This window comes from Populus nigra, chromosome 8 (genome assembly GCF_951802175.1).
Source record: "Populus nigra chromosome 8, ddPopNigr1.1, whole genome shotgun sequence".
Classification (NCBI taxonomy): domain Eukaryota; kingdom Viridiplantae; phylum Streptophyta; class Magnoliopsida; order Malpighiales; family Salicaceae; genus Populus; species Populus nigra.
The window spans coordinates 7,409,820-7,437,016 of NC_084859.1; the positions used below are offsets into that span (position 1 = coordinate 7,409,820).

General features: G+C 31.7%; 2 protein-coding genes across 3 annotated transcripts; both read right to left on the reverse strand.

Annotated features, from left to right (window-relative positions):
* Window positions 1-865: 865 nt before the first annotated feature.
* Window positions 866-5,126, reverse strand: LOC133700700 (transcription factor MYBS3). The gene is made up of 3 exons (XM_062124329.1): window positions 4,685-5,126; window positions 1,954-2,162; window positions 866-1,608 (listed from the first exon to the last, which is right to left on the reverse strand). The coding sequence occupies exons 1-3, from the start codon at window positions 5,019-5,021 to the stop codon at window positions 1,021-1,023; spliced, it is 1,134 nt and encodes a 377-aa protein (XP_061980313.1). The 5' UTR covers window positions 5,022-5,126; the 3' UTR covers window positions 866-1,020.
* A 14,391-nt stretch (window positions 5,127-19,517) lies between these two features.
* On the reverse strand, window positions 19,518-26,620 carry LOC133702366 (NADP-dependent malic enzyme 4, chloroplastic). Of its 2 annotated transcripts, XM_062126702.1 has the most exons (20): window positions 26,220-26,620; window positions 25,655-25,950; window positions 25,019-25,139; window positions 24,842-24,916; window positions 24,352-24,503; window positions 24,149-24,254; window positions 23,991-24,056; window positions 22,650-22,745; window positions 22,464-22,535; window positions 22,219-22,302; window positions 22,046-22,144; window positions 21,780-21,827; window positions 21,606-21,659; window positions 21,411-21,509; window positions 21,222-21,311; window positions 21,064-21,141; window positions 20,816-20,890; window positions 20,633-20,723; window positions 19,997-20,125; window positions 19,518-19,897 (listed from the first exon to the last, which is right to left on the reverse strand). In XM_062126702.1, the coding sequence occupies exons 1-20, from the start codon at window positions 26,250-26,252 to the stop codon at window positions 19,809-19,811; spliced, it is 1,953 nt and encodes a 650-aa protein (XP_061982686.1). In that variant the 5' UTR covers window positions 26,253-26,620; the 3' UTR covers window positions 19,518-19,808. The 2 variants fall into 2 exon arrangements, with proteins under 2 accessions (XP_061982686.1, XP_061982687.1); XM_062126703.1 differs by lacking the exons at window positions 25,655-25,950; window positions 26,220-26,620 and adding an exon at window positions 25,306-25,546.
* Between the last annotated feature and the right edge of the window lie 577 nt (window positions 26,621-27,197).

Sequence of the window (27,197 nt, forward strand, 5' to 3'; positions counted from 1 at the left end):
TGTCAGCCCCATGCGTGCATTTTTTTGCTGCGTAACAAATGTTAAGCAAGATGGCGCTATGTGCCGCATATAAACATGCTCTGATGATAAGTACACTGTAGTGTTTATGCGGCTTGTTTTGCAAACGTTTGGGACTGTTCAGAAAGACACGGATGCAAATATTTATTATTGCAGAATATTACTATGTAAACAACGTTTCGACCAGTCTTTGTTTCCAGGATTTCTCTTGTTGATGACTGCATATCGCAGTTTGGTACTGAATATCTAACACAAGCAAGCTAATTTTTTCAGCTTTAACAATTTCCACGATACATAAAACAATGCATGATCTTGCCATCTTTCCTCCTCTTTTTTTTTTTGTATCATAAAGATGATGAGTTAGGTTATATTAATTAATATAATACACACATTCAAAATTGGAAGAGAAGGAGAAGGAGAAGGAGAACGCTTACCCCAACCTCTTGTAATTAACTAAAACATCTGAACGGAGCTGCAAGCAGACGGGATAAAATTTGAGAGTTTGAATCTAAAGAAAGGGCAGGGGTGTCTGTGTATTACATTGAATTGTACCTAGTGAATTAACTATAGCTTTTCAGATTCAATTGAGAAATATTATTTGAAGTTTGATTGAGATTTACTATGTTTTTGGTATGCAGCAATTTAAGGTTTGGCCAACGTTTATTTAGTCTCTCGAAAAAAAAAAAAAAAAAAAAAAGACTCAACCAACATGCAAATCTGGAATGCATGCAGCAAGACTTCCTAACGAAGTAACAAATGCATATCGCCAACGTAGGATGATGATCTATGCTCAAGCAGGATAAGTCACACTTTCAGCTGGCGAATCATCATTTGAAGCACTAAACAATAAACAGGTAATATGTCGCCTCTACCCATTCAATTATTTATACTCCTAGCTGTTTACAGTTAGAAAGAATAATAAAATATATTTCAAACCCGATCGTTGTTATCCTATGTATAATAATATCCAACAAAACTTGGACACTAACCAGTCCCTGGAATTCAAACTGCTTGGATGGAACTAGCCTTGCCATTACTTAAATCTGATCCACCAGCTGGAGCACTTGCATGAAACGCTGACTGCCTTGATGGCTCCCCGATTAGTTTCAGGGAGAGTGGTGAAGGCTCCCTGTGGTGTCTATCAGTCTCTCCTAGATGCAGATGAGACATACCGACCAGTTCATCTACAACAAAAGGCTCCTTTGGAATGATTGGAACTGGCTTCAGGACCTCATGATGCGAAGCCGCTGCACCCGCACCTTCTTCGAAGGAGGTGGTATTTGGAGGCCAATACGGATAGGGAACTGGCAATAAAGCTGGGAAGAATCCAGGAACTGCTGTGAATTCACTCGAACCTGAAACAACTGTGCTGAATTCATTTGAAGTAGAAACAATTGGTTTGATTTCACTCAGCCCCGTCACGGTTTTATCAGGTTCCTTGACTAGCTCTTGAGATGAAATATCCATGGGTTCAAATTCTGGCTTGAGAGAGAGATTCAATGAAGGTAGTGAATCTGCATTACCAGTATCTCCTGCCCGAGAAGGAGACGGCAACTCTTGCTCTTCTGGCACTGGCTGCGGATCTGTGGCCTGAGAAACATATAACAAAATAAGGTATAATTTCCACTTTCAAAGTATCAACGAAAATTAGAAATGCATAAAGCAACACATCATCTAGCCATAGCATTAGCTGCCAGGACACTACAGGGCACAGGCTAAGCAGCACAAGTTCCTTTCAACAGACTGCAAATATCAGGGTGGATGAGAACAAAAGTCAATTTTGATTAAAAATTCCGCAGCATCGCTGCCATACCAAACCAAGAAGTGCATCTCATCATTGACTTCCAGCATTACAATGTAATTAATCTTCTGGATGCAAGATACAAATGTTCTGATTATAAAAATGTAAAATGAACATAAGGAAGCAAGACAGACCATTTCTGGAACCATATCAAAAAGACTGGACCGTCTCTTTCTCCGAGTGGCATTGCTCTGCCGGATGAAAAATTTCTGAGCATGGCTTGCCACCTGGGTGGGAGTCCTGGATACCACAAAGTTTCGAGCTATTCCACGCCAATCTCCTTTTCCCAATTTTTGGAGACCAATTAAGAACAGCCGATGCTCGTCTTCAGTCCATGGGACACCTAAAAATCGAAGACATAAAACACATAAGCCAAACTGCTTCAGTAAACTACTCCATCCATCCCATTCTCATTGGCCCTATTGCAATTTTTTAGTTGTCCCATTTTATTTGGCCATTTTAAAAGTCAGTTTTATAAATATCAGATGTCCTATTGTGTCCTTTCTAGCCCAAGAATTAGTCTACATAACACTCTTAATCTCCACAAAATAATTATTAGTCATGATCTCTTTCTCACGTTATTCTCATTCTCCATGCACGCATATTTCTTTTCCTTCTCCATAATCTGGGATAAAAACATTAACTTTTTATCCTTGCTTGATTTAGTCTCTAACAATTGCCCCTTTTTCTTCTAAATGCCAATTAAATGCTTCGTCGATCATTTACTATGTTCTTGTCATATTGTCAAGGCATGCCTAACAATAGATGAAACGCATCGATATATACGACATATCACTAAACACTATTATAATATTTCTTACCTATAGAAATGAAACAAGACAACGTTTATTCACGATTACCTTGTTATCTCCATTCAACCAGCTCAGTTTGTATAGTTGAGGGTAGTGCCTAATTTAAGCTACAACTTCTTCATTGTCTATGTTGATACCACATTCCCGCAGCTCTTATTATCTATGATCAGGTTGCACACCTTGTCTTTGATGGTGCATGTTGAATGAAAGATATTGGTGCACAACAAATCCTCATTTGAATCATCCTTAGGAGTCAATAGGCTCTTTTGGATCACGTAAGTAGCACTGCCATTTTCATACAACACTTATCCACTACCATCTAATTCATCATAAACATGTTCATCTTTGGGTTCTTCAATCAAAAGGTTCTTTCCCGAACTACTCTCCGACTTTCAGCATTTGATGGAGCGATGCCCCTAGTCACCACACCTGTAACACCTAAATCTAAAACCAAAATCATAACTAGAACCCTGACGTGTGGTTTGTTGAGTGGTTGGTTCAGGCTAAGTGGTTGTTTTCTGATCATTGGATGCACTCCACTAGTATTATGGTCAAACCAAAAGTCTCAGTTGGCTACCCTCACAACTTGTTTGTTCTCCATAATTAGGGCCTTCTAATAAGCTTCTGAAATCATCCATAATGGTTGTAAAAATAGGAAGTTCTGATGGACTATCGTAATCCATTTAAGTATTTGGTCATCAATTGCTCCTTTATTTTTTACAGATAATTCCTCGCCACTAGCTGATAGAAATCATCAAATGTATTCATTAACATCTCCCCTCTTGCCTCCGCATATGGAGTTGTTGGTATAAAGTTTAAGTGTATTTGAATTGAAAGGGAGAAGGAGATCTTTCATCTTCTTTCCAATCTTTTCTCATTTATTGATCCTCTATTTGCCTTAACTTTTCTCAAGTTATTTTCAATTGTTTCCACCAAGCAAAAACTCACCCCTTAATGTGATGGCGATCAGCTTCACCCTCATCTAGTCCAAGACTTCCTTATACTGAAAACCCTCTCTACTTTATGTAGTCAATAAATTCCTTTGCTTGCAAGGCTATTACGAACTCAGAGACTTTTATCTATAACCCTAAAGTCTCCACGATACTTATTGTGATTATTGCGATCAAAAGGCTGCCTCTTTTGCACCTCTCGCCCTTGAAAATGATTTTCAAATTGTTTATTAATTCGTGAACACTATTCTCCTTATGATCCTCTAGGGTTCTCACCACCGCTAACTAGAGTTAGTTATGCAATTTGTGTCTGCATGTCTTCTATTACCAACTACCGGATGTCTCTTTCCCTAGCAGGAACCTCTTCATCTTCTCCTACATGGCATGTCCTATTCTACGACTTCTTCCAGCAATGGTTAATTTAACAACACACAACAAGCAACTAACTACCAAAAATCACTCGGTTTTAATACCAACTAACCCAGCCAAACCTAAGGAATAGAAATCAAAGAACAAAAATGATAGACTTTTTGGAGGAAGGGATCACACATAGAATCTCTAATTCATAGTTTTATTATTGAAAAATTCCCTTATAATAAAAAACTAAAAATTATAGATCTTCTAGGTTGTTTAAATACTAGAAAAAACATCTCAAACAAAGTTGGAAAAACAATAAAAATCTTTTAAACTTAATAGAAAAAAAATATTACTTTAACTATGAAAATATGAACACTCCCCGAACACTAACTTCTATGACTAATTTGGAGCCTTGTTGTCCTCGTATGGCTATGAATCCAGCAGTAGAATTGAAATTTATGCCCGTTATCGTATGGCTATGTGTTTGACCAAAATCTCTTAGACTGCTAACCAACCGACCAACAAAACTTAATGGCACACACGAACCAAAGAATAATCCAAAAGGTACAATGATAGATATTACAATTAATTATAGGATCAACAATATCAATCAAATCGCCTACGTCATCCCGGAACCGTATCTAATTAACAAACATCCTCAAAATCATCAAAATAAAATAAAATAAAAATTAGCAATTTATTCATAAACACAAATACATATATGTTTATAATAAACAAAACGAAACCTTTTTTTCTGTCTCCGCGTTGATTGGTAGAGCAGCTAGCATGGGCAGCCGGGTCATCAGACAAATAGCCGTCAGGTACATGAGCCGAATCACGGACATGATCAAATAGAGGAGAGTCAGGATTAGGCGAAGCGGCAGCTGATGGAGACGAATGGTAGTGCACCGACAAGTTTCCCATACTCGCACTCTTTTTAATGATTGACCCATCGGTCAGCCTCACGCCGAAGAGCTTCACTCCGGATAAAGGAGAAGAAGACGAAGACGCGAGAGAGGAGCGCGTGGGACAGGTTCGAGAGTTGTGTCCGTTGTTGCTGCAATGCGAACAACGCCGCGTCATGGTGGCTCTCTCGGCGGAATCAACACCTAGTAAAGGTGAGTCTGATAATCAAAAACAATATGAACGGATAGTTTATTTATATATAAGGGGGGGGAGAGAGTAGAGGGAGGGGGGGGGGCTTGTGGAGAAGGGAGGGATTTATTTTCCCTCTTTGTTTGTATGCTTGAGTAAGAGATGAGAGAGAGATAAGGGTGTTTTAGGAATTTCATCATTAAGGGGATTGATTAGAGGAGAGCGGGGGATCGCTCGTTGAGGCAACTGTTCAATTGTCAGTCTTGTCCTTCTCACAGGGATAGGATCATGTTTCTTTTATTGTTTTTTTAATTAAAAAATAGAATTACATGGTTAATCGATTTTTTTTATTATTATTTTTCTCGTTATATTGATTTAAAAATTCTGAGTTTTCTTATGAAAATAGTTTTAAGAAGTAATATAACTATTATTTTAAGATTTTCCTTCACATCTCCTTACATTTTTATTTTTATTTTTATTTTCTCGTTACATTTTTTTTTTCGTTTCATTACCAATTTCTCTAGAGCAAATGGATCCACAAAGACGGTGGGAGCCCTTGACTATAGATAAGCCACGTGGATTTAAGTGGAGTCCACCTTCTTATTTTTATTTTTTTGGGGGGTGTTGATGCATCCGTCAGCACACCTATTTAGAGACACATTAATGAGGTTTTAATTTTTTTTAATTATCGTCCTAATCCATGAGAAATGACTGATAATTATGATGTCGTTCAAAAATTTCGGAACAGTTTATTTTTACGGTATAAAATTGTTTTTTTAAGTTTAATTTATTTATTTTAAATTAATTTATTGTAGTATTGAAAATAAATTTTTAAATATATATATATATTATTTTAATATATTTTTTAAAAATATATATTTCAAAAAGCTACCATTAAGTAAGCTAAAAATGCATGTAAGTTTTTTTATTATAAAAAAATAATTAATTAATACTGGTTAGTTGAAATAGGGTGTCACGCCCAAGAAAGTTGTCTAAAGCACCCTGTTGTTAACCCTTTACCTCAACAATATTGCACTTGCTTGCAGCTGCTTCCTGGGGGATAATATTTTATATTATTTCTAAAGTATTTTTATTAATAAGAAAAACTCCTCTATAATGTACGGAATAGACAATGAATTTCAAAACTACATTTGTGAAGTGTGGTTTCAGTTATTTTTAAAAGTATTTTTTATTTAAGAATATATTAAAATGATATTTTTTTATTTTTTGAAAATTATTTTTGATATCAGTGCATTAAAATGATCTGATAACATAAAAAAATATTAATTTGAAGTAAAGAAAAAAATAAAATAAATTTAAATTTTTTCAAAAATACTTTTGAAATGCAAAAATAAAGAGCTATATATTACCGTGTTTTTTAAAAGAATCAATGGAGTTTTCTTTTAAATGTATCTTTTTGTAATAAACAATTGCTTCTAGATAAAAAAAAATAATCATTAGGATCTTATAAAATATTATTCGACCAACAAATAATTACCTTCTTAATCGAATCTTAATTAAGCGGTCCATATTTAAATTAGAAGATGAATTTTATATAAAAAAGAATTATGAATTAATGTGCTTATAAGAAGTTTTGTTATCGTGACTTTTTTTTCATGATTAAATTCAGAAAATATATTATTCTCTTTCTAAAAAAATAAAAAAATATATAATATTTTAGGTCACCAATTTCTTTCAAAAAACAATTATGCATAAAAATTTATTGTTATTAAAAAAAAGAGATTCTAACTAAAAGGATCTATAAAGAGAAAGATTATAAGTAAAAATGTTAAACCATCTTAATCTCTCTCCCAATACGATGCCCTCAAACTTTATCTCTATATATAAAAAAAAATCCACCAAACATTTTTATTTCCTTTAAAACACTGAAAAGTCAAACCATCCTAATCTCTAAACAATCATGGATGTTTTTATGCTCAAAATCCATCGTTGCCTGTGTTGTCGTCACTGTTGCCGCCACCCCGACCCTTTTTCTAGTTCTACAAGCAAGGTAAATATATTATATTGCTATAAATTTGTGTTTGATTTAGTTGAAATAAAATAATTGTTTTGGTTGAGTATATAGGGTTTAGGGTAAATTTAGGGTTTGTTGAATTAATGATAAATTAGTTATGAATACCATCAATTATGATTGATTTAATATAGTTGAACATGAAAATAAGTTAAATCAAATATGAATTAATTATTTTAATTAATTATATGTTGCAATTAATTTTGTATAAGTTGTTGAATTATAGATTTTGTATGGATTGTTGGAATCAGCTAATAATATAATTAACTATGCTTTTGATGATTTCATGCAACAGAACATGAATGCGGTAGAATTATGATGAAAATTGGTATTTTCTTTGAATTATTTTAATTTTTTTATGAATTTGAGTTTGATTTAATGCAATTGAGCATGGAAAATATCAATTAGATTTGGTATCATGAATGATGTTTAATTTTGGTCAAGTTTGATTTTACATTAAATTTTAGAAATTTGCTATGAATTTTGCTAATTAGGGTTGGGATAATGCAATTTAGTTAATATTACATTCAATTGACAAGAATTCAAAATTTTTTTTTACAAAATATCTTATAATATATTTATATTATGTCATTACAGTGACAATATTATTCCTGATGTGAATAATAGTATCATGTATAATGGCAGGAGCAGCTTTTTGTTAAATAGTAATTTAGGAATGTCATATACAAAAATGAAAGAAACTATTTGTCATGAAGATGAGTGGAATTATAATAATATCAATGTTGAAATAACTTGGAGGTGTCAAATTGGTGAGCATCAGTGTTATCCTATAGGATACCATTAGTATTGTCCATAATATTTTATTAGCAACATAAATTTGAAGATCCAGCTACAAAAAAGATTTAATGAGGATGTGTTATGAACCTTCAAGACACAAATTTGATTTGTGGTATGAAAAAATACGTAAGTCAGACCAAGCATATTAAGAATGGCTTAAATAGGAACTAGAAGAAAAGTGGGCTTTATGTTATAATGGTGGTCATTGGTATAGTAATATAACAACTAATATTTCAAAATCTTTTAATCATGTTCTAAAAGATGCTTATGCAATGGCTGTTTCAACTTTAGTGCAATTAACATTTTACAGGTGTAATAGTTATTGGGTCAAGCGAAGACATGAAGCTAATGATTTTATTTAATATGGAATAATTTGCCCCCAACAATTGATAATTAGCAGAGATAGATCAAAAAATCACACTACAATGTTGTTTGACTCTGAGCAAAAAATGTTCCAAGTTAACACCCCAATTAAATTGAGTGTTGTAGAAAAAGTTAGACGAGTAGTTAAACTGAATGAGAGAACATGCATATATGATAAATGACAAACATTTCAATGTCCGTGTTCACATGTTCTTATATATTGTGCTAATAATCACTTAGACTTTACATAATTTGTTGATGATCATTACACAATTCAGAGCTGCATATTAGTATATGACATGTCATTTAATCCATTACTAGATGAGTTAAAATGAAGTAATTACACTAGAGCTCGAGTTGAAATAGACTCATCTAAATGAAAATTCAGGCGCGTTGAATGAATATCTACTCATTTGCATAACGAGATGGATGCAAGAGAAGGTTGTACACATTATATGTGTCGCATATGTAATGACACATATCATAATAGGAAAACATGTTCTAATCGATAATGTATGTATGACAAAACATATATTTGTTATGATATATTGTAATATTTTTCTAAAACATATTAAACTTATCTAATTTCACATCAAACTTAGATATTATTACATAAGATGTCATGCACTCGAGGTGGTGGATCGTCTACTCATGTTGAGTGTCTACATTACAATGATTATATTCTTGAACAACATGATGATGACATCCACAGGGAGCATGACTATAATCATGGACAACATGATTTAGAGTACATGCCGAGTGGACCTGCTAACATATATGTCCTGCAGTTACAGGATAAACATCGATCAGAGGAAGTTTTCGTTGGCATTATAAGAATATTTATTTTTAATATATTTTTAATTTACTTAAAATTAAAGGTATTATATATTTATGTATTTATATTTTAAATTGTTATGCAGGATAAGACCATGATTTATTGTCGTACAAATAAGCGGATGAGACTACATGAACAAGTTCAACCATATGTGTTCCAGACATTTTTTTATGTTAGTTTTTTAAAATTAAATCATTTTTTACCACGACTTGATCCATACACTGATTGAGCGATGGAGATGTGAGACACACACATTTCATCTTAGACAAGAGGAGATAACACCGACATTACAGGACATGGTGATTTTACTTGGACTACTTATTGATGAATGAGCAATCACATCTACTAGAATTCATAATTTTATTGTGTTACATTTAGATACCCCATTCTTCTGAATTGAAGGGGTTACATACGTCTTAAATGGATTGAGGAGACATTTACAACACTACCAGATGATGCTAACAACGAGGTCTTGCGAGGTTACCAAGTAATTATTATGATTTGAGTATATTGATTATTTGTTAAGTTTAGATTAATTGTTATGATAATTTTAATGTGTTATGTAAGTATACAAAAGCATATTACTATATATGTTTGACAGTATGTTATTTACAAATCTCATAGAGAGATATGTGTCTTTAATTTATCTAACGCTACTATATGATTTTGACGTCCTTTCCATATATAGGTGGGGATCTATTATGTTAGCATGCTTGTACAGACATCTATGTCTTGCATGCTTGAAAAAAATCAAACAGGTTGGGGGATGTTTGCTACTTGTACAAGTATGAATTGAAGAATTTCAAATAACTATTTATATTTTAAATGTTTCTTATTAACACAAAATAAACAACTCATTTTTATTTAATAACAATTATGGTCCTAGAAGAATTTTCATGTGGGTCGGCCCCAAATACCTAGATCATTGCTTATGACTATCCACACTATAAATGTTACACTTTAACTCCCACTAGAATGCAGGTATTGCAAAGTTATTTTATAATTTTATGCATTTATATTGTCTAATTTTAACTTTAAAAATACAATTAAATTGACATATTTGTAATGTTAGATGGTGTGCTGGTGGAGTTTTTTTTATAGTAATCTAACACATGTATTGACATTTTATCGAAATGAGCTAGATTGTAAAGCATATTATTCAGGTATTTTTTGAATCATTTGTTAAATAAAAACTTGACTTCACCGAATTATTATTGTTTAATAATTAAAAAACTTATATTTTATAGGTCATGTTGGTCCCATTGATATTTTTCGAGATGCTCAAGTTGCATTGTCCAAATTGATAATGTTATAATTTAGCTACATAAAACACATTCTGGTCAACATTGATATAAGTGATGCTTTGCACGCCATAAACTGTTAGGGTAAAAATTATGATTACGACTAATTAAGCCGTCATGAAGTTTATGTATCACAGTGGGATGCATGAAGGAATGAGATATTTACATAGATGTATCATGTGATTACAAATAAAGATTATTTGATTTGGTACATAAATATCACACGTCAAGTCATTACTTCGAATCCCGAGCAAGTTCCTCTACCTAGATACATGCAATAAGAGCAACATGCCTAGTGAATTTAAAATATCATAAGTAATTAAATTTTTTTATAATTAATATATGTTAAATGTTGGGTTTTATTTATCGATATTTTAATTTAACATTAATGTTTTATTAATATTAGGTTGCTTACATGCTACAGGAGGGTCGAAATATCATATCTGTGCTTTATAATATTGACAAAGAAAATGAAGGATACAACTATGTGTCCTGGTGGTTCGATGTTTGTCGCATTGGATTTACAATATTTGGAGAGAGGGTAACTCTTGATGATGCTGTGGTAGAAGACGAGACCACTTAAACAGGGGCAAAAGATGGACCTAATCGTGCTATTAACAAGCATGGGTCATCCAATAGATGATGTAAACATAGATAGATTGATGGGTTATGTTGATATATTTTGTTATTTCAATTACTATAATGTTGTATTATTTAAGTATTTGAGATTCATTTTGCATGTATATATGTTTTTTTTATTTGCATTTCTAGGGCTACTTGTGATTACAAAATACAAGAATTTATTAAGTTTGGTTATTGTGGTTCTTTGCAAGGTTTTTTAAATGGGATAAAATTTTAGGTATAGTTCCTACATGGGGGAACTTTGCCCAAATTTTGTTAAAACTGGAAATTTTTTAACTCTCTAAAATCATTAACTAAATTTAATGTCAGATTAACAAACTATATAATAAAACTCATAAGAAATATTTTTTGTTAGATTTAGATGTTGGAGAAATTTGCTATTGAAAAGGGCAGTAGCCTTACTGCAAATCATCTGGCTCAATCGGTTGGCTGGTTGAACCAATTGTATGAATTGGTCAACCAGTTCACACAAAAACCAAAATTATATTTACTTTTTCTTTCAAATATATTTTATGAGATAAAATATACATCTTTGTCAAATTTATAGACTAAAAAAACATTAAAATCTCTAAAAGTTATTGTTCACACAGTAGTTGTCCTATGTTTTTCAATGTCAGACGATCGGCCAATTTAATTAACCATTATGAACAAGTCGACTAATTTATCCTTCTCAATAATACTAGAATTTAATTTTTGTCTTGGTTGAAAATCATGACATTTAATTGATGTCACAATTCATAAATGTGACGTTTGATTAAATGTTGTGGTTCTGAACCGTAACAAAATTTAATTGATGTTGTTATTCTGAACCGAAATATCTAAAAACATGTTATTTTGCAAGAACTTTTTCCTGCTACGTTAATTTGCGAAATCTTTTTATTTTGTATATTAATTGTTTAATTTGCCCTAATTGCGTTAGATATGATATTTTTTTTTGGCAACATATGCTTATAAAGATACAGAGATGATTGAAGGAAAGTTAAATCACAACCATTTGTTACTTCATTTTTTTACGTAAAGAAAAAACTTATAAATTTAATTCTTATCATTATATTTTTAATTTAGACAATTAACTCTTTTATTTTCTAGATTCACTTTGTTATTTTGCTAACTTGTTTGTTAGTGAAATACCACAGTTTATATATGCCACAATTGGAAAACATAAAATTCAAGTTCATCTCTATTCAGAAACGTAACTTTCGAAATAAATTGTGAAATGAGCTGTATAAATTATGATAAGGAGAGAGGAAAAAAAATAAAAAAGAGATTTTGAAAGCACATCGAAGCTCTTATAATAACAGTACCGATACTATTAAAAATATCTTGACAAGATAAATCCAATAACGCTAAAGAAGGTCATAAACGATGAATGAAGTGGTTCACTCTTGCTACCAAAGACAAGTGAGTCACCTGCCGCCTTTAAGCGACAAGTGTGTCACATTTAGATCATCATTGTTGACCTTTTTTTAATATTGTTGGATTCATCTTGTCAAGATCTTTTTGTTGATACTAGTGGTGTTGTAATCGAAGCTTCGGTGTGCTTTCGATGTCTCTTTTTTCTCTCTCTCTCCTCTATCCACTATTCATCGTAATTTGTGTTGACTATTTCACATTTTCTTTCAAATGTCATGTTTTTAAATAGCAACACATTTGAGTTTTGTGTTTTTCTAATTGAGTCATATATAAACTATATTTTTTCATCAATTTTTTTCAACTAGTATTATTTTGTCTATTGTTTTTTTTTTTAAAATGCTAATATGCAAAAGGAGTCATTACCTAAGAAAAGCTAAGGAGTGCAATTAGAATTTGGAACATCTGTGTTTTTTTTAATAGAAAGATTTTATTTTTGGTTTAATTTTGCAAAAATTTTAATAAAAATAAATTATTTAATTCAGTACATTAAATAAGTGATATTTCATATATAAATAATCTTAAATATTCAAAATAAATTCTATAAAAGGAAATAAATACAATAATTAATTAGTAGCTTTATATAACTCTTAATGCATGTACTAAAACATTAATAAATATAATCATCAAAGATATTAGGATAAAATGACACTTTTCTATATTTGCTATCATCAAAAGATTATCACCCTATTCATTTATTGTATTAAAAGGTATGTGCTTAAATATGTCTATTAGTAAATTAACTAGAGCAGCATATGTTGCATTCTAAATTATTTTTTTAATGTAAAAAAATATCTTAGTGTTGCTAACATGTTTTCTAGTAGGGAGAAAATTTTAAATTATATAGGGGTTAACCCGATATAACTTGATCGACTTGATAAGTCCAAAGGTAATCCAAATGACATGTAAAAAGTAGTTTTATTGAAAAATTAATTTCAAGACGATATTTTTTTAATATTAAGACATCAATATATTGTATCAACTTGACTCAACCCAGATTAATCTCGTAACTTAGATCATGAGACTGTGACAACTCCATATAAATAAAATTGAAATACTTTATGAAGTTCAATTCTCAATCAACTCAATATTGAATGATACATTGAAAAACAAATTCAATTAAAAAATAACTTGAGTTTACTTGGGATATCCTGCCAAAGTTGTAACCTGTGTTATGAGACCAAGATAACATCATAAAAAGTAAATTAATATAAATTTTGAAGCACAATTCTCAATAAACTTAATGTTGAATGATAAAATTAAAAAAAAAAACCTACACAAGTCAACCTAGATTAATCTTCCAACACCACGATTCGTGTTATGAGACCGAAATAAATTATGAAGACCAACTCCTAATCAACCCAATGTTAAATGATGAAATTGAAAAAAACTTTAATTAAAAAAAGACATAAAAAATAGTGTGAGTCAACCTGAGTCATGAGACTGGGATAATATCATAGAAAACAAATTATGAAATCTAATTTCCAATTAAGGTAGTATTAAAGGATGAAATTGAGAAAAAAAACTAAGTCAACCTGGGTTAAAATTCAAACCCACAACTCAGGTAATAATACTAGAATAACCTCATAGAAAACAAATCAAAATAGATTATGAAGTTCAGTCCCCCAACAAACCCAATATTTAAAAAAGAACAAAAAAACCTTGAGTCAAGTAGGGATAATCCATCAAACTTGTGACGCAAGTCATGAGACAGAGATAACCTTATAGAAAATAAATATTGAAATAAATCATGAAACCCAATCCATAGTAAACCAAATATTAAAAAGAAAATTAAAAAAATTATGAAGTTCAATTCTAGTAAACTTAATATTAAAAGATGAAATTAAAAAAAAATAATTAAAAAAACTAAAAAACACGGTTTAATAAATATTACATTGTGAGGAGGTGAACAATGAACTAACCTTCTCTTTTAGTTTTTGTTAATGATAGTGTTGCCAAATTGATAAAAACTAGTTTGTCTAACTCTAAGGTGTGTAGTCATAATATCATATAACTAGATAATTGGTTCATGCTATGCTATGCATAGGTTATACCAATTTTTTTACATAAAAAAGAATGTCAAAAAGTTTCAAACATGTTTTCTAGTAGTAAGAAAAATCTTAAGCATTAACTCCTAATATGAGATATACGTTTAATAAATAGATTGAAGATTATATGAGTCAATAAATGCTAGATAAAGATCTTAACACTAACTAAAACTAAGTTATCAAGTTAATAAATGACACCAAATAAAAATATTTGATCATGTGACGAGTCCTTTAATTTTTTTAATTAATTATATGACACTAATATTTTTTTTATTAAAAATAATAATTTAAATTTCATTGAATTAAAATAATTTGCTAATAAAGGCCTTTCTTTTCTTATTAATATCTTTAATAAAAACAAAAAAATCTAACAAGTGTTTTCTATGTTATTTATTTAATAAAAACACAAAGCATTCAAAAGACATACAAATAAATTATGACAATTTAAAATAAGAATAAAAAAGACAACTCTCAAACTAAAACTCATTTGTCTTTTTTCTTAGATAACATTCTATCATTATTTCAAAAGTAAGTTTCAATTCTAAAAAAATAAAATCCTAATAATTTTAATGTGTGTGTTAAAAAAAATATAAGAATAATACAATGCTTGTGTGTTGTGGGGAACTCTTTAAAAATATCATCAAACCAAACTCAACCGGTCAACATTAAAACCTTCAAACCAAAATTCTTGTTTAGTTCAAGTTTTAAATTAAACCGTGTAGAGTTTAGCCTGATATCATCCAATCAATTCAGTTAGTTAAAAGGTAAAGTAGAAACCTTGTTTGACTATAAAAAATAAACTCAAGATGTGTTTTTTTTAAAAAAAAATTGAAACGATAATATATTAAATTGATCTGAATCAATCCATCAAACTTGTAATCCTGTTTATGAACCCAACTCGGTTTAATAAGTTTGTTTTTCTAGAACTATTTGATAACAAAAATAGGCAATAACAATAAACCAACCAAATAAAAAAAAAACTGATTATAATGGGATTTAAAAAACAATTGATAATATTATAAAAATATCTCTACAATTTTATTCAAGAAAAAGTAAAAATAAAATGGAATTCAATAAAATAGTATCCAAAATACATTTTTAATCAATGTAAGAATTATATATATATAAAAGAAAATAAATATAATTTTTTAAAAAAAACATGTCAACTCAACTAGCGTATCTGGGCAAAAAAAAAAAAAAAACTTGGCCTGCGTCCTAGTTTCCAACAACTAGAAAGATGGTACAAAAATAGATTGGGAATATTTTTATCCTAAAACTTAAATTTTAACATATTTTCATCTAAAAACATCTGAAAAACATTCTTATAACCTTAAACAACCAATTCCTTAGCTTAAAAAAAACCCAAATCAATTAAAAAACACAAATTCAACAAATTAATTTTTCTTGATAACATAAAAAATTAAAAACATCTCAAACACTTCAATATAAAATTTAGTAATCTACAAACCACAGCTAAATCCATAACCCACTCCTCTACAACGGCAACAGCAAAATTACAAACAAGAAATAAGGAAATAGAAGGCAAAAATAGCTATGAAGTGAAACAAAAAAGCTTGGGAAAAAGAAATCGAAATATTAATGGTGATTTAACGAAAGAAAAGGAAGATTTGAGACCGGAAATTGAAGTTGAGTGTCCATGGAGGAAACACAGCTGATTTTATCAATTATAAATTCATCTTTAAGAGTTGTGGTGGTCCATATATGCTTTACATCGAGAGAGGGAGAGGGGGGGATGAGAGAGACCAGGTGGAGCTAATTTCCGTCAATCAGCAGACATTTAAAAGGCATAAGAAGTAGAAGGGTGTCATATTAGAGCAATGGCTTTCAATCATAGTTGATAGAGAACTTGGACTTCTTGTTCTCTTCAAAGAGAACAAAAGAGATTAATATTTTTTTTTTAATTAACGTGGGTTTTCGGGTCAACTTACGTGTATTTCGACTAATCTTACGAGTCTGAAGTTAACGACTATAGAAGTCTCCAGTGATCATGAAGGAACTCAAATTCATCATTGAGGAACAAACCTAAAATCTAAACCAATTGAGCTATATCTTTCAAAGTTCAAAAAACTAATTTTCATTCCTTGGATGATGGATTTTTTTTTAATATAATGAATCCAATAATTAATGAAGTTCAACTTGTTTGTCCTCCTCCAATAATAAACACAGAGTAAACAAGTTAGTGCTGTTGGGTTTTGTGAATGGGCGACTCATTTTCCTGAAAATATTGGTTGCTGGACCTCAAATATGCATGGACTCCTAGGCTAGAATGAGCTATTTTATTGAAAATTGGTTTTGAGGAGTTTTAGGGTTTTTTTTTTTAATATATATATCCCAAGTCATTATTCAAATATTAAAATAATATTTTTGATTTAAAAACCTCCATTTTTAAGCAAGCCAACTGCCATAGTTGGGGCCTCCACGAGATGTAAGAGACAGCAGAATAAAATATACTACACCAACGTTCTATGGCATGCTATCTCCCGTCACAGCGGAATAAAATAATTTTATAATCCATGTTATTAAAATGTATGTTGATGTGTAGCGATGATTATTTTAAATTAAGTTATATATATTTTTAAACATGTTCATATTTTATTCAGTTGTGTGTGATTTAGGTTAAATTATTAAATTAATATTAGAATCTCATTTATGCTGTTAATATTTCTTTATATTGTTAACTTATTAATTGGCTGTGTGACGTGATTCTCTATTGAGTATAATTGTTTTTTTTTTTACATACTAAGATAAATTAATTAAATTAATTGAAAGCAACTTTTTATGGATTTATTTGGTTGTTGTGGGTTATAAAATTATTGTCAACTTTTTATGGATTTATTTGGTTGTTAATATTTATTTATGTTGTCAACTTTTTTTTACAGATTATAAAATTATTAAGTTGTTGTGGGTTAATTAGATTATTAAATTAATCGTGAATTAATGAAATTCTTTTACGTTATTTTATTTACTAGATATATATAATTATGGATGATTGATTATAAATAAATCAGTTCGCATATTTCAAAGATGATACCATATCTAGAAAAAAGACTTATATATATATATATATATATATATATATATATATATATATATATATATATATATATATTGGTGAATTAAGTGTAAAAATCAAAAGTTCTTCCGTGAAATTCATGATTTATCTATTTGATCTGGAGAGGCGCTAGATGTTGAATCATCTGCAGTTGGAGCAAGGGACTCATTTAGCTGGAGTCGGAGAAGGCAAGGAGGTGCCTATGCACCTTATTCTTTTTAATTATAACATTTATTTCTCCTCGATCAACTATGCATCAAGAAAATGAACATGAAACGGTATATTAAAGTGAGCGAGAAATGGTATAGAAAATGAGCAAAAAGGAGGATCATATGATATGAGTAGTCTATCGAAGATCAATGAAATGAGTAGTCTGTTGTCTCGAACGAAGACCAAAAAATTAATACAATATCATAGTTTGATGTTTGAAAGCGTAACCAAGGATATTCAAGGATGAATATATATATATATATATATATATATATATATATATATATATATATATATATATATATATATATTCATCCTTTAATATCCTTGGTGAGGATGCAATTATAATTAAATTGAGAATTAGTAAAATTATAGGAAAGGTCGAAATTGAAAGCATAATATAGATATTTACAATAAAAAAAACTATTAGTCATGTCTTTTGATGATTGTATTTGAATTATGAAATCAAATGCTAATTAGCTTATTATTAAATGGTTACACGTGTTGTAGGTCCATCACATACATCAGCTAAACAGAGTTGATTTAGTTATTTTTATTATTGTTGTTTAGGTATATTTATTTCTGTATAAATTCTTGTCCGTGAAAATATTATGATTTCATATTTTGTTCGTAATTAATCATTTTGTAACCATATTAACTTAATTCTTTTTGTATTTACTTTGATGTTTGTGTTTATTATGCCTTTTGTTATATTAAATATCATATAATTATCAGACCCAATCTCGGGGTTGATAAAGAGCCGAGTCCTGGGTTACATAGGTTGACCCGAGTCAACTTAAATTAACCTGGAATTTTTTTAAAAAAATATTTAAAATTTTATATAAAAAAAATAAGAAACAATCCATGTAAATATAAGATAGACATGTTATAAATAATGAAGTTTAAAAGATTATTTCAAAAGATTTTTTTATTTCACATTGAAAAGATACCATGCTAGTATATTATTTTTTTAAGTTGAAATATTTAAATCAAAATTTTTTTATCCTACATTGAAAAAATATAACTTTTTTTTGTTAACATAGAGTATATATACTAAAGTGTTTTAAATCCCACATTGATAAAATAAAACATTCTTCTAGTATTTATATAATGAACTTTGAAAAAGATTCATAACGAACTAAAAAATATAAAAAAAATGAGTCTTTGATCAAGAGAAAAATACATTTAAAAAAAAATCAGGTTTCAATCGAGTCAACCTAACGAATCAATCAGATTTTTTTAATTTTTACTAGTTTTAGTCTTATCCAAACTGGTATAACCACCAGGTTAACCTGCCGGAGTGATGGAGGTTTAATAAATATGAAATATCAAATAAGATGCAATGAATGAGTAGAATATTGTGATAATTATTGAGGGTGTGACAAAAGAATAAATTGTAAGTACAATTTAATCGTACACGTAAGGCTATCATGCAGAAATTAGTGGCACAAACTTTCAGATAGAATCCCATATAAAAAAACTTTCTTAAAATTTTATTAAATTGAGCAATATAATATGATAAATCATTAGTATTATATATAAATAAAAAAGATGTAGAAGGTTGTTCTGAATATTTTTCAAGAAAAGAATTTCACTACGTTTAAGAAGATGAAAGTTATGAATATTAATGTGTTTAAATGCTTAAATTTCTTCGCAAAGTGTGAGTTGTTCAACATTTCCATCTTTTCTTACTGTTATTTCCAGATTACTGTCTTTAGATTTCTTAATGACCTACAAAAAGATCAATGGACCTTATGAACACGGTTTGCATCTTCATTATTAATTTTTTTTTCATTTTCATTAAATCACTTTTCTTTGTTGGAGTTGTTAACAGATGGCTATAATGAAGTTTTCTGCAACATCTCAAGATTTGACTGCAGTCTTCCAATTACCAGCACCTATCATTGCTCTTCTTACTCACTAAATGCCTAACAGAGTTGCAGGATAGGAATCTAGGAAGAGCAAGCAGGCCAAAAAAAAATTTAAAAGAAGAAAGCAAACGGAAATGCAGCTGATTATGGGATTAGAAGTGAACCCTTTTTTTTTTTTCCTGTCCCATCACTTCACCGGTAGCTTCGATAAGCAGGGCTGTACATACAGCTCTCAGCATACTTCACCAGATCCTTTGGTGGAGGAAGGCGAGTAGCCAAACCTACAAGAGAAAATGGTGAAGCTGATACATATATTTTGATGCTAAGAGATCCATATGAACATATTGCAGAAGGATGAATCCTAACGAAAAAAGACTCACCAAGTTCGTAAGCTTTAGCAGCCACTTTAGCAGCAATCTCTGCTGAAATCTTTCTGATGTTTCTGAATGGAGGGTAGATAAGTCCCTTGTCAAAGTTCTCCTGGGTCACCTGAGCAGCCAAAGCTTCCGCTGTACCAGAAAAACCAGCAGATAAATGAAATCACTTGCCAATAAACACTCAAGGATAAATTCTTCCTGATATTCATCTACCTAAACATCCTGACCTTGAGAATTAGAAGGATAGAATTTTTTTTTCCAAATTATATAACAGATGCCAAAGAAACATTTCTGATGATTAGTATGAGAATTCAGGGAGGCATATTTGATAAGTTGAGCTAACTACATCAAGCTTGTGGATAGCTTTTCACAAAACAAAATCCTAAAAGTAAGAATATAACGTTTTGAGAAGGGAAGGCTCATGGATTCACCAGTACTGTTACTTCTCTAAGCTCTACTTATGTTCCCTTGTCATTCTTCCCAATATGTTCCCAAATAAGAATCATGAGATTAAATTTCAAAACCATAATGTGATCAACCCAAAATAATATTTATATATGAGCTTGTTATTTCATGTGATGGCAAGTAGGACATAAAAATTTGCGATACTGGTAACATTTAAATTTTTAATTCACTTACAGGCAGCCAGCAACATGTCATCATGTGAACGGATGGCACCAGACATTATTAGACCCAGACCAAATCCAGGGAAAATGTATGCATTGTTTGCCTGAATGAAAGCAAAAATGTAAAACCAAAATCAATCATTCATTTATCAAATAAGTAAAACTAAAAGGATACCAAGTTCTTCAGACTACCTACCTGACCAGGCACGAAAGTTTTACCCTCGTATTCAACAGGAGTAAATGGGCTTCCACTAGCAAAAATAACTCGCCCCTGAAAAGCAACATGGGGCGAGTTATTAGAGTCATAATTGTTAAACAGCCAATTGTATGAATGGAGGACAATACATCAAGCAAGAACCATAAGAAAAAGCTTTCCTAGGGAGAGAAGCCTTGATAATGATAATGATGATTTCTCATTGATTGCATGTTGGCTGTTCATATTACCTGACTCCATGTATAAGCTTCTTCAGCGGTACATTCAGATTGTGAAGTCGGGTTGGAAAGAGAGAGAATTATAGGTTTCTGCATGCAGTCATATAAAATACGGTTACTTAGAGCAGCATGCTCTCCAACACAAACTAGATGAGCAGATAAAAATTTACCACATTGAAGGAAGCCATGGCTTCAACAACTTCTTTAGTAAATGTTCTTCCTACTCCTGATGTTCCAATCAACACTGTTGGCTTGATGTCCTGATGATACAAGGCAATAAAAAAGAAGATTTAAGACATCTTTGCTTACGAGATGGGGGAAGAAAGCTCAGATGGACAGAAACAGATGGAGAGTTATACATTAACAGCAGTTAGAAGTGTCTTAATGGGTTCATGCTCATGTGCCCAGGGCTTCTTGAAATGTTGGAGTGATTCCTTGCGGGAACTAACAATCAATCCCTGCAAGGGAATTTGTTTGAACATTTAACAGAGAAATAAAACGCAAAGAAAGAACATTCTACACCAAACAGCTAGAAGTATATAGGTTTGCACTACCTTTGAGTCTACAAGCCAAATCTTCTTGCGAGCCTCTTCCATTGGCATATTTGTCTGCATAAAGAATCAGGTATAATTCATAATTGTCCTATAGACATTTGACATCTAATGCATTCAGTAATCATATACATGGGAAAATTGTGAGAGAAAAAAAAAAGGAAGATGCTAGCAGACCTGTTTGGAAATCTCAAGAGCTATGAGTTCTGCAATTCCAGTGCCAGCCTGTAATCAGACAACATAGAAAATGAAGAGAAAGGTAAGGAGTAGGGCAAGATGAGTGCAATATTAAAGGAATTATGCATATTTTGTCGTAATTGAAGGCAAGGAATTTATCCTTTTCCTTGTCAACTCACTTAGTTACATACAAATTTCCACAGTTATTTCGAAGGTCATTGGAACACAGAAAGAGGATCATGCAGTACCGCCCAGTATCAACTCACCTCTCCAGCACCGAGAAATAAGAATGTGTGGTCAGCTAAAGTCCCACCAACTAACCTTAGTGCTGCAACCAGCCCTGCAAGAACCACAGATGCTGTACCCTGAAATAAAGGGATTAGATATTAGAGTCTTGTCCATCCCAATTGTTCAAATAATAAAAAACAAATAGAATTACCTGAATATCGTCATTGAAAACAAGATGAGTTGTGTTATATTTAGCAAGCAAATCAAAAGCATTGTGGTTCGCAAAGTCTTCAAACTGCAAAGTTTAATAAGCAGGTTTCAAGAAAAATTGAAATGTATATACAATAATAGATATAGGCATAAACATGTTTTTTTAAAAAAAAAAATTAAAAAAAAATAAACAAATCAGCAAGATGTAATCAAGGGTCATTGATGTCCATGCCGAAGGTCAACTACCTGAATGAGGACTTTCTCACCATAGGTCTGCTTGACTGCAGACATGAATTCATGAACCAGTTCAGCATATTCCTGGAAAAAAGGAAGAGTAATCCCACTTCAATGCAACAGAAAATTATGTATATCTGTAATGAACCTCATATGCATAAAGGAAGACTAGCCAAGTCAAGTAAACATATTAAGTACCTGTCCAGTTGCCCTTCTTTGCCTGAGCCCTATGTAGTACTCATCGTTTAACAAATTCTCATTGTTTGTCCCCACATCAATGGTTACAGGCAAGCACTGCAACAATCAACCCAATTTCAATTGTTTCAATATAACTAAAAGGGAAACTATAACAAAAAACCTAAAACTAAATGCAATAGTTGTTAGCTTACATCAATTGTCACATTATCTACAACACAAACATCATAACCAATAAAGAAAATTCATCTAGAACTACAACACTGAAAGTCTGTCTTAATGAATGATGACAACAAACCGATGCCCTATGACTACATTTGGTAATTGGGATAACTGCACTATTACAGTAGGACACCAACTTTTTTAAGATATTCAACTAAGTACTTTTGTCCACCTTCTGTCAATTCTTCTGTTAATTGATGGCATGTCATTTTCCATTAAATCACTATTGGCACTACCAACTTTTATTTTATGTCAATCAAGTACATGAACTTTCATCTTTTTAATTTTGATACACCAGAATTTTTTATTGTTCCAATCAAGTACTTTAGTCAATGCTTTATTTTCTAATGTGGGTTTTTTTAGTAAAAGTACCCTCTAATATAAGATTATTTCTAATAAATAAAAATATTTTATATTAAAATAAATGCTTTAAAAAATAAAATAAATCCTTTTAAGACCTAAGACTCTTTTCATCAAATAGTAAGTCATCTACATAAAAACTAAAAACTATTTTAAATTAATTAAAACTAACAAATAAATTATTGATACAATTAAAATATATAAATGAATATCTTGTGATTGCAACATTTATGGAAACAATTAACGGGTTTTTTTTTATAGAAGTATTTGATTTGCACAATCAAAAAGTTTGAGCACCAATACAAAATAAAAATAAAAAGTTCACTTAACTGATTGAGAAAAATTAAAAGTTGATGTACCAACATCGCAATTTTCCTTTGGTAAATGCCAAAGCACATGCCAGCAAAAACAAAGCAATTAACAAAGTTTGGATGGAAGTATTTGATTGAAAATTTTGAAAAAGTCGATGTGCTCAAAAATAAAATAAAATTCATGTACTCTATTAAGAAAAGGTGTAAAGTTGGTGTATTGATAATGCAATTATCCCTTTCGTAATTAAGACTTTGAAGAAAATGCAAATTGCTGGAAAGGCTAGATAGAGGTGCCAGATCCAGTTTCAAGCTAGATTTCAATGGAATAAGAGTAGATATTGCTGGAAAAGATAACTGCGTCATGCAAATTTGAGGAGCATTAAAATGGAAAAGGGAGGTGAAAGAAAAGGGAAATGGAAAAGAAAAAAAGCACTCTGGTGGTGATACTTACAGCTGAAGGACGAACTCCACCAAGTGCTGTGTACAAAGCCAGTTTCCCTACTGGTATCCCCATGCCCTACGAACATGAGTCACCAAACTAGTCAGCTGCATCCATGCATATGAAAGATGGGAATGTGATTAAAAAGTGTACATTCAGTTAGAGTTCACCTGACAGCCTAGATCCCCTAGACCCAAAATCCGCTCTCCATCAGTGACAACAATGACTTGAATGTTCTTCTCAGGCCAGTTCCGTAACACTTCACGAATGCTACCCCTGAAAACAACTGTTTTATTAGCTTTCATCACAGATAGTCAGAAAGCATTCTTTCAAGAACAAGTAATGTAGTAGAAATAGATTCTACAAAACTTACTTTTCTTTCAAACTAATATAAAGACCCTGAGGACGAGTAAAGATGCTCCCGTATTTTTGGCAAGCTTCACCAACAGTTGGAGTGTAGACAATAGGGAGCATTTCCTCAACATGGTCAACAAGAAGCTTGTAGAACAATTTTTCATTTCTCTCCTGCAATTAGGGTAGTGCATTTATTTCACAAAGTGCAACGAGCCAAAGTTGAGTTTTAGTGGTAAGAATTATCCTCCTAATTATTATCAACACTAATTAGCATTGCTCATAGCATCACTTGTGCTGCAAAAATGAATGGCATACACTAGAGAAGAAAGTCTGTTTCTTAATATAGAATATTTGCAGAATCGTGGAATCAATGACGTACGGGTGTATGCCTTACTCTTAAATAAGTTGATTGAAGACAACAAAATAACACAATGACACCTCTGAATGTTGAATCATGATCCCAGATACAAAATTTAAAGCCCAGGAGTCAGAGGGAACCATGTGGCTACCTGAAGATCCATCATAGCCATGTACTTCTGCAATGGAAGTTGATATTGGCGAATAATATACATCAGTTTCTTCACCTGACAATTGGAGAGGCGAAAAGGTTTACTCATTTCGTTTAAATCAGAAACCTACAAAGAAAAGTTGAAAGAATAAGAGGAAAGGCAAGAGAAATAAATAACCTGGAGTTCCTGAGATACGACTGCTGGGGGAAGAAGGCCACGCAAGTAGTGGGCACTTCTCTCTGCATCAGTGAAGGCAAGTCCTTTGTTGTGGTGTGGATCTCGCAACAAAGAATACCCACTGCAGTGCAATAAAAAATAAAAAACCAACGAAAAAGAAAGGCGGAAAAAGGAAACAACATGTCTTTCTCATCAAGTTACGGTGTTCAAAGTTGCTGCACTACTTAGATAACCAGCTGCGGCAACTGGGAATGGCAAGTTAGCAATGCAAATCTCTAAATACCCACCCCACCATCTCCAAGGTTAGACTACTCTGAGACCTCCAAGTGGAATCATAGTGGAATATTCCACATCTGCTTGAGCTGGGTAGGACAAACTGAAAAGGTGTCCAGCTTAATTATTTACATCCCTCATAGTCAGTCACTGGGCATCTATTTTCTAATGGAAAGAAAAGTGCCACAATTAATAATATAATAACAATTTAGATTTTAGCCCCGTCACCTCCACCTAAGTATAAAGAAGTATATGCCTCGAGCTTTACTATAAACATCTAAAGCTAAAAAACAGTGGCAAAAATTTAGAAAAAAAGAAAAGTAAATATTAATTGACTGATACCATAGCGAAGCACTAAATTACCTCGCAACCGATACAAACCAAGGGGTAACAACCTGGTCCTCGGTGGCAGTATCCTCACCGTAAACATCAGCGGCCCCTCCAGGAGCAATGTTGGATTTGGAGTCGACGTCAATCACAGAAGAAGACGAAACGGCTCCATCTCTAACGTCCTTGAACGTGCTCTCCATCAAAACGCTACTGTTGCGATCCCTGTTGGAATTGACGGCCGCTACCCTCAACGAAGAAGGAACTGAAAGCAATGATCGTCTCTGCCTCCCTGAGAAAGGGCTATGCGAGCTCGAAATGCCCACGTTATTCTGTAGAGATAAGAGTAGTAATTAATCTCCTCTAAGGAACTAAATAACAATAATAATGGAAACTCCACTTTCCAAACCCCATCATTAAATATTGTTGCCAAAAAATAAAAGAAAAAAGAAGATAAAGAAAAAGGGAAAGATAAGCGGTGATTTACAAGGTGAAATGCAGAGAAAATCTTGATTTTTGACAACTTGTAGAAATTGATTTCCTCTTTTCTTGTTTGTGTTCGTGAATAATAATAAATGAGAGTTAGGATTAAATTATTTACCAGTAGGAAGGTGCTTCTATTCAAGGAGATCATGGTGGAGAGTGAAATGCAGGAAGCGGGCAGAGTTTTTCGCTGCCTTCCTCTCTATCTCTCTCTCTCTCTCTCTCTGTAAGAAGATGTTGAAAAAAGAGAGGAGGATACAATGGAAACAGGGTGAGGGTCTTTCGGTATATAAAAACACTAAATATAGAGAAAGAGAGGGCTCTTCTTCCTGGTCGTGTGAGTGTGCGTGTCCGTGCCTGTCTCTCTCTCTTCACAAACGAAGCCCAAGCAGACGAGAGAGAGAGAGAGAGATTGCAAGGAAGGAAGGAAGGAAGGAGGCCTTGAAACGTGCCTTAACTCTTAACTACCTCTCTCGCTCTCCCTCTCTCCCTCTCTCTCCCCTTATAAAATGAGATGTGGGTAACTGCTTCTGTTCTGTATCATAATAATCGAAATTGACCTAACGCAACTCATCTAATATTAGTTCAGCTGAAAAGTGGTTTTCCTTAGGAGTGTGATGAGAGAGAGCATTATTAGGTTTAAGATGAATTGTATTTTCTCTTTTTCCAATGAATTTTCTCTTTTGGGATCTTTAATTTTAGTATTTTAAGACTACATGTCCATATTTAAGCATCCTAAAGTTTGTCATCTTAATTTCTTTTTTTTTCATAATAAAAAAGTTCTTTTTCAAAAACAAAAAAGACTGAAAACCATAAACAAATAAAAATCATTCTATTTGTGTTCAGTTTTGCCTTTAATTTGGTTAGATTGAAATAAAACAAATAAAAAATATATACTCTTAATTAGGGATAGTAGCGGGTCGGGTTGGAGTTCAATTTTACTCCATCCAACTACAATCCAAAGTAACTAAATCTATCACGTGACTTCATCTTTAACTGAATCAAATCTAGTTATCTGAAAAACTTTCTTCACTCGATGGATAGCAATCAGGTACCTGATTTGATATTTTTTAATTTTTTAATCAAATTCTTAAAA